The following is a 9,066-nucleotide window of genomic DNA, read 5'->3' as shown; positions in this document are numbered from 1 at the left end:
AAAAATAAAGAAAACGTACTGACAGTACAAGTTGTTGCTTAGATTTTAACTAGTTTACTGTGTGTAACTTTGACTTGCTCGGGTAGAATGCAGAGCGCAGTAATAGGTCATTTGGATCAATTAGTCTGTATTTATGTTTATACTCCACATGTTGGAATGATATGCTGAAAGGCTGAGGTGCAGAGTCTTGTGTTCATATCTAAGGGAAAAAAATCTTCTGATTTCCTTGTGCATGCATAAGCTATTTGGCTCAACTTCATTCTATCCAGTCCAACTCAAGACATTTTTCTCAATTTTCCAGTTGTTTATTTATGACTGTTCTGTATCTGTGGCTCCTATTTTTGCATTTTGCCCCAAGAGAAAGTATTTACTCCACATCTACATTATCCACCCTATTCAAAACTTTAATGTCCCTTTTCAGACTACCTGAATTTACTACTTGAAGTTAAAAAGCCCAACCTGTTCATTTTTGCCCTATGGCTGCCCACTTAGTTCTGTTACTGGCCTTGTAAATCTACTTTTGCTTTTCTCTAGAATTTCTACATCTTTTTTTCTTTAATATGGTGACCACAACAGTGTACAGTACTCCAAATGCTCAAAAATGCAACATGTTTGACAGGGACAAAGGACAGAGTTATAAGGGCTGTATTCCCTCAAGCTTTATTGAATGGATTCAAAAATTATGACAAGATCAACAAAATAAATAAAAGATATTTTCATTGTCAAAACGTGAGGACAAGATGAGCAATAGCAATAGTTCAGTATTTCAGACATTTTAAAAAATGTATAATTAAATGAAGGCATTTAGGTTTAAAATGGGCAAACCTTTTATGTAACATTTTTTGCATCATGCTGAAAGGAGATGTAGATTCTCAAACAGATCCTGTACGTGAATCTAAAAGCAATGTAGTTTGAATTTTTATTTCCACACTTCTGTTACATCAGTGAACAATATGTAATGTGTTTTCTTGTGTGGCACTGCTACCTGCAACGCATCTAGTAATTTTTACCTTTTCGCTATTTTGCTTGACAAGTAGCTTGTGTGGATCAGGAGGAGAGGGCAGCTTCTGCCAACATTGGGATTCTAAGAAAGTATGAGCATGGAAGGGCTAACTGTAGAAGATGATATCTCTATATTGAACCATGAAGAAGCCAGCCCTGAAGTAACAAACCTGAAGTATAGCCCAAGTGCAGTTTCTTCAGGCGATGAATCTCTTGCTTCCCACTTTGCACTTGTCACAGCCTATGAAGACATCAAAAAACGACTGAAGGAAACAGAGTCTGAGAATTCTTTCTTGAAGAAAAGAGCCCGGATTTTGGAAGAAAGGGTAAAATATATTTTATTAAATTATATAATTATAATATTTAGCTTTGAAGAGTTGTTTTGTCAATGATTTGATATTTGCTATCTCTCTCTTCCCCTGCTATCTTTCTCATTCTCTTCTCCACTTTTCCATCATCCCATCGGGCATGTTTTCTAATCTAACTCTCTCTTGTTATGATCGTGCTCAGACGGTCAAATTTGTGCTATGACCTGACTAGGAGCCAGTACCTTCTATTGAAAGGTGGGCAAAGCATGAAATTCCAGGTATTTACTGAACAAAACCCACATGATTCCACTGTTTTGAACAAACAAGAATAAACTTTACAAAGGTAGCACAGTAATACAATCTGTTTGTGTGGTGTTTTATTTATATATAACTTGTATTGTATTGTGAAGAATTAATGTGAGACAAACACTGGGAGCAGACCAGCTGTGGTTGTCCACCTCTTGGAGCACTTCAAATAACAAATATAGTCAAGGTGGATTCCATCGATTTTGCAGCAGCACCCACTTTCTACCAATGTATATGTGTTGACGTAACCTCATTAAAACTTTGTAAGGGATTCCAATTCTTCTCCCTACGACCTGGCTTTCTTATTGTGGACTTTGCAAATGATTGCTTGCCTTCTGGGTGTATACCCTCTTTCCCTGGAGGAATGCCCCCTTGGATTCTGGAAACTGCACCTTTGGGCATAATTCTAGTTTTTCCATGGATACCTTGTTTTCTCCAAGCCAGTACTGTCCCTGGGTATTTGAGTTACAATATCATTTGGCGTCACCAAGCAAGTATTATTTGTGAGCTTGTTTCAATCCTTCTTTCACTACACAATTGTAAGTGGCTGTTACGATTATGCTGAGCTGAAAGCAGTTCTGTGAACTTTTCCCAAATCCTAAATTCACCTCGTAGCTGCACTCACTGTTTACCAGTATTTCTCCAAGTGCAAACTGCATGGAACTATCAAGTAGCTTCTTAGAATTCTTCCTGAGATGCCAGCTATGCAGACACAGCAGTCTTCGGTTGCCTTCTCAGCAGTGCAGTTAACTGTACTCTCCTTGCACAGAGCCTGCTATTCATTCTGTGTCTAACTCCAACCTACAGTGCTGTAATCTTTGAGCTATTCTTCAGTGTCCCTGGAACTATTTTTGAGTGGCCAACTTACAAAAGCTCTCAAATCACTACCCCTGTTGCTAGGTAGAAACAATTATAACTAATATTGGAACATTAAGTTCCTAAATGTTATGATTTTTGCAACTTGCTAGCTTGCACAATATAAATGAATCCAAGAGAAAATTGAGCAGCATGGTGGCACACTGCTGTCTCACAGTGCCAGGGAGCTGGGTTCAATTCTATTCTTCAGTGATTGTCTGTCTGTGTGGAGTTTGCACGTTCTCCTTGTGTCCGTGTGGGTTTCTGCTGGGTGCTCTGGTTTCCGCCTTGCAGTCTAAAGATGTGCAGTTTAGGTGGATTGGCCATACTAAATTGCTCAGTGTCCAAGGATATGCAGGACAGGTGGATTAGCCATGGTAAATGTAGTGTTACAGGATATGGTGAGGGGGCCTGGGTGGTATGCTTTGCGGAGGGTCAGCGTAGACTTAATGAGCTGAATGGTCTGTTTCCACACTAGGGATTCTGATTCTACAAAAATTGGATTTCTTAATGCTGTTTCTATTTAGCTGTCTCTGTCATTCTCTTTTTTAAAAAAGAGGTGAATAGCCCATTAATTTATTGAGTGACCTCAGAAACATGAAGCAGGATTCAATTTACAAGCTTGCTAGTTTCCATTAAACATACAGCAATTTCATATTCCTTCATATTATTCAATCCTTTTATTATCGTTGTTGCTAAGTTACACTTTCAAGCTTGTATATCTTTAAAGTAAATATGGATTGAACCAATCAAAACAAATGAATTCTCTAACTTTAATGTATTCTCACTTTGCTATTTGGTAAGTCACTAATAGACCAGTTCAGCTGAAGAATGTGATACCTTTTACTGTCTATGAAGAAAATCAGTTAGGTGAAACAGATGTTTATATCATCGTCTTCAAACTGCATTAATAAGTTTTAAATTACTGATTTTGCAGTTTGCAGTTTTTTGATCAAACCTTCCATTTGTGCATGTCAAGCTTGGAGTATAGAATGTAAATTCTATCCCATCATGGAATTTACCATTTTATTTCCTGAAGGAAATTCCTACTTAATTATTCCTAATTACCCATTACCAATGCGTGGTTCATCCATCCATGTACCCAAGATATTCAACCAAAGACACAGACTCTCTCAAACCATGTTTTGTTTTGCTTGGTTATTCCCTGGTAGTCTAAGCACCTATTGTCATGAAGTATGTAAACCTCCAATGAATCATTACATTGTTGTGACGTGCCAAATAATTGGGCTAAGGTCAATTCAAATTGTGCAAGTATTGTTGATAACCTATTGGCTACAGTTTAAGGGTGTGACAAGCTTGTATTTTGTTCAGTAAACTTTGGATCTGTTCAGACATGTTTGGCTCTATTTGTTTGACCTACCCATCATTCTGCAGCTTTGTACAGCTTTGTTTCTCTTAGGCTGAGAATCCCTCCTTGCCTTTGCAAAAGGAACACATCACTGTGGAAAGGAAACATAAATGTCAGTGGGGGTGATAAAGTAAAAGGACACCAAGTTTCCCATCTCTTATTTTTTCCATTACCAAATATATTACTACATACTGATCTTCATTGAAGCTGCAACCATTTGTCTGCCTTTGACATTTTTTCCAAATAAACATTGACATATTGAGTTAACTTGTGAATACTGCAGATTTTTTTTTACAAAGATGATAGACTAGTGTTTATTTAATCATCATTTGCATAATAGCCGTGGCTGATTGTATGGAGAAGGCTCTGTGCAACTTTTTACTGGAATTTATCATGGGGGATAGATTGTGAAAGGAATGAACCTGATTAATAAAGTCTTGCTCAATCATTGCATTACTTTCATGAAGATAATTTTCTTATCAGTAAACATAAAAATTAGCTTCATAATGATCGTATGAATGGAAATGTGAAAACTAGTGTCTCTAAGGTGTGTTATCAAATATGCAAAATCATTTGAAATAAAGTTAAATCTGCCTTTGCCAATGTAAGCTTTATTTTGAGATTGTAATAATTAATTTTTGTTTGTTTTTGTAAAAGTTATGTTTATTGAGGGGTATAAATAGCTTTTCTGAAATTCCCTATTCAAGTGGAGAGGCCTCATTCAGAAGTTTGGAATATTTTTGTGGATAAAATGAGTTATAGGGAGAGCCTGAATAGACTGGAGCTTTCTTCCCTGGAATGCAGAGGTAGGGGTGTGACCTTAGAGGTTTATAAAATCATGAGGGGCATGGATAGAGTGAATAACCAAGGTCTTTTATTTCCCCAGAGTATGGGAATCCAAAAATGGAGGGCATAGGTGTACTTTGAGAGGGGAAAGATTTAAAAAGGACCTAATGGCCAACTTTTTCATGCAGGGGATGGAGCACGCAGGAATGAGTTGCCAGAGGAAGTGGTGGAGGCTGGTACAATTAGAACATTTTGTAATGCATCTGGATGGGTATATGAATAGAAAGGGTTTAGAGGGATACGGACCAAATGTTGGCTAATGGATTAGATTGGTTGGCATTGACAAGTTGGACTGAAGGGTCGGTTTCCATGCAGTACTACCCTATGACTCTAAGTGTGACTAGGTCACATTGGGAGGTCTAGTTGACGTGGACAAGTTGGACTGAAAGGTCTGTTTCCTTGCTATTTGACTCTTACTCTATAAATATATTATGGAGGCATATGTGAATTCCTAAATAAGAGTGTAATTTTATTTAAATGTTTATTTCTCTCTTTTCAGCTTCTTACTGCTTCACTTGATAATGAAAAAAATTCTTTAGGACAGGAGGAAGTGAATAAAGCGTATCAGGCATATCGGGAAGTCTGTATTGAAAGAGATAAGATGAAACAGAGACTAGAAAGAATGGTAATATTCATTTATGCTTTTACATAATGTAAGATAACTGTAGAAATTGAATTTTCCTTTGAATGTTGAATGATTTTCTATAGTAAATGATTAATTTGAAGTGGATTTTGGATGTTTGATAAATATTGAAAACATCAAGCATGTTAATTATTTTCTCTAAAGCTCTTGACTTTTTAATATGTCCTCAGATCTTTGACAAATAGAGTAAGTACTGATGAATTGTGATCCACTGTATTGAAAAATAATAGAACTTTTAGTAAACTTGTGTTTGTTATAGTTTATGCACACCTTTTATCTGTAGCCATCTTTAAGTTTGGCCACTTCGTGAATGTCTGCTTAGGTAGACTCCTGTTCACTGGACAGAAGTTGCCTTCAATTGTGAGCCAGCCAGAGAGTGCTGCTTGCAGTCTGTCAGACTGGCATAAAGCAGCAAGAACACTTCATCTTCAGCTGTGAAGTTCTAATTTGTTTCTGGTGTAGTTCTTAAGAGTTAATAAAAATATATTCGCTTTGTTGTTCACACTACTGATGAAAAGTTTGTGCTTTAAAGATCAAAGAGCAGATGGATTCTGTGCGAATTCTGAATGAAACTCTGCAGGCTAAAGAAGTAGAGATTCTTCAGCTCCGAAGTGAAGTTGAAACCCATCAAGGTACATTCTTCTAGAATACTTTCTTGTAAGAAAGGTGATAATGTAACAGCGCATGTTGCTAGCAGTCTCATGGGGTATAAGAACTGTGTGTGGAATTAACATGCTAGTTTGTTCACTTTAACAGTGCTATAGGAAAGATATTTTGCATGTCACGGTATTGACAGATATTTGAGGGTTCCAATTTTGATCCGTGGCCTGTTCTAAAATCTAATCTCTGCCAAGGTAATGGTGAATAAAAACGATTAACCTCAGAATTCCTGGGTTTAAGGAATGAATAAGAAACCAGTATTCCTGCCCTTCGTAATTATCCATATGTTTGAGAGATGCGGCTTAAATGTGACATCCACTTGGTAGGAAAACATACAAACAAGGAATAAGAGTAGGCCACTTGTTCCTTTAAGCTTGCTCCACCGTTTACTAAGGTCATGGTGGACGAGATTTTAATGTTAACTCTACATTGCTTCATTTCTCCAATAAGCTTTCATCCTCTTGTTCAAGAATTTATCTACATCTATCTTAAAAATATTTGTAGATTCTGCATCCACTATCCTTTTAAGGCAGGGAATTCCAAACACGCTCAACTGCCTGAAGAGGGAAAAAGTTTCCTCGTTTCTATTTTAATTGGGCAACGCCTTATTTTTAAACAATGACCCCAAGTTCTAGACCTTCCCACGAGAGGAAGCATCCTTTCAGCATCCACACAGTCAAGTCCCCTCAGGATGTGAAATAAAAACCGAAAGAACTACAGATGCTATAAATCAAACAAAAGCAAAAGTAGCTGGAAAAGCTTAGCAGGCTTGGAGGCATCTGTGAAGAGAAATTGGAGTTAACATTTCAGGTTCTGAGGAAGGGACACCGGACCTGAAACATTCACTCTAATTTCTCTTCACAGATGCTGCCAGACCTGCTGAGCTTTTCCAGCAACTTTGTTTTTATTCCTGTCAGGACCTTTGTAGCTTTAATTAAGTCACCTCTGGCTTTTCTAAACCCCAGAGGATACAGAACTAGCATTTGAAGCCTTTCCTTATAAGGAAGTTCACTCATTCCAGCTATTAGTCCATTAAACCTTCTCTGGACTGCTTCCAACCTATTAACATTCTTCTGCAAGTACAGTGCGCAGTACTCCGGGTGCAGTCTCACCAATTCAAGGTATAACTGAAGCCGAAATAGGCTACTTGCAATCATTGTACAATCAAGTTATTGGCTATCTGGAACCACTTATCAAGATAGGAAAGGATGGAAAGTAGGCAGAGGTGGGAAAGTTGCATTAGTAATATGTACTTGATATCTGCATCTGAACATTATTGTTGTACAACTTAGAAATCTCACTTGAGTAATGGTATATTTACAATAGGAAAATATTATTACATAACTGCCAAATCCAAAAGAGCTGCTTGTCAACTCCAAACTGTGGTTTTGCAGGTTTACTTCAAAACCCACGTTACTTCAATCAGCTATCAAAGCAAGTTCAAACATTTTGCCTACAGATAATGCAGGTAGATGTGAGATTGTCCCAATACTTTGCTATTTCTAACTTTCCCTGAAGCATACATTGACAGGAATGTTTTGAACAGTGCTTTGTGATTGTTCTGCACTTGAAGATGGTGGGCATCCAGTTATGTTTGGCAGCTTTGTTGATGCACCTTGGGAGATGTTATTCAATATTGGTGTTTTTAAATATTCATTTGTCAGTTGTTAATGTCACTGGTTGAGCCAGTGTTTATTACCCATTCATAATTGCCTTGAAGAATGTGGTGACGAGCTATGTCCTTGAGCTTCTGTGGTCCTTGGTATGCGAGGGCACCTATATAGACTGTAGGAAGAGTTCCAGGATTTTGATCCACCAGCCATGATGGAAGGTTGCCAAGTTGACAATCCAAAGGCAAGCACTGATTGAGCTAATTGGATCAAGAAATGGAGATGGAAGGGAGACAATAAATTTGAGACATTTTGCTATTTACTGACAATTTTTAAGCTTTTAAAAAAAATGTGAATACAGAGGTGAAGCATTTTATTTAAAAAAGGAAGCCTTTTTCAGTATTTGGAAGAATTTCATTACAGATGTGCTGTCAAATATTTGATAAATCTTCTATGGAAAAGGCAATGCAATTTCTGTAATTAAGCAATTAACACTTTAATTGTTTTTTTTGCTAATTTGTAGTGATGGATGATCTGCATAGAACCCAGCATTCTTGGGATTTAGCAAAATCAAATAATGAGCTGAAGATGTATACCCTGAATCAACAGCTGGAGATACTTAAAAAGGAATGCAATTTCCTTAGAGTAGAACTACACAACTGTAAACAAAAGGTAAATTCACAGTTTGTCTGCAAAGAAATACATGTTTAAACCTGTATTTGTGAATTATTTTCTGTATTTCTACTACATTAATATATACATATAGTGGTTGTACTTTTTTCATTGTACATTGGTCTATTTGGACTGTTTACTTTTTTTGGCTATAAAAACTGAAACTGTGGAAGAAAGAGGAAAAGGGTTAAATCTTTGAATCTTTCAGGTCAGCAGGGGTGTGACATATTACAGATTAACAGCTTTCTAAAAGTTCAGAACGTAGTATGTATGAGGAAGAATGACTACAATTCTAAAAAATGTAAAATAAAAAGAGCTGTCGCTTGCTACTTTTAATCTTTGCCCAATGCCCACTCTGATCTCTTGGTTTTGACCTATATACTTCTGCTGGCCTCCAATGAGAACACTTGAATTGATTGAGATCGACAACGTTAGATGTCAGAGGAGTTTGGAGTCTAGATGACTTGGCTGAATACAAGTTTTAGGATAGTCTGTGCAACTGGACTTGTGGCACCAGGGCTGATGCTGAATGAAGAATGATGTGAGAGCAGACATGAGGATTACATGCAGTTCTCCAGTAGTACCACTGCTGATTGTTGGGTTACTTCTCGGAATTCCCATGCGTCTCGGAGGATGTACTTGGGAATGTTTTTGAAATATGCACTGTGGGTGAACTATTTGTTTCAGTTTCTTGTTCAGACTTTGATATGAGTAAAAATGCCCCTGTCTTTTTACCTTCTCCAACCTGATAACTGTAGAATAACTGTAGAATAACTGTAGAATAACTGTAGAATA

At 37.2% G+C, this 9,066-nt stretch overlaps 1 protein-coding gene across 1 annotated transcript in view; it reads left to right on the top strand.

The window, feature by feature from the left end:
- The first annotated feature begins 937 nt into the window (after positions 1 to 937).
- azi2 (5-azacytidine induced 2) overlaps positions 938 to 9,066 on the top strand; it is a 48,819-nt gene continuing 40,690 nt past the window's right edge. The window contains exons 1-4 of the mRNA XM_048610086.1: positions 938 to 1,328; positions 5,186 to 5,311; positions 5,862 to 5,961; positions 8,123 to 8,271. Of these exons, the coding sequence (XP_048466043.1) occupies positions 1,095 to 1,328; positions 5,186 to 5,311; positions 5,862 to 5,961; positions 8,123 to 8,271 (609 nt within the window). The 5' untranslated portion in view covers positions 938 to 1,094. The remainder of the gene's footprint in view (positions 1,329 to 5,185; positions 5,312 to 5,861; positions 5,962 to 8,122; positions 8,272 to 9,066) is intronic.

This window comes from Rhincodon typus, chromosome 2 (assembly GCF_021869965.1).
Source record: "Rhincodon typus isolate 14 chromosome 2, sRhiTyp1.1, whole genome shotgun sequence".
Classification (NCBI taxonomy): Eukaryota; Metazoa; Chordata; class Chondrichthyes; order Orectolobiformes; family Rhincodontidae; genus Rhincodon; species Rhincodon typus.
This window is presented reverse-complemented; position numbering and strand designations above follow the sequence as displayed.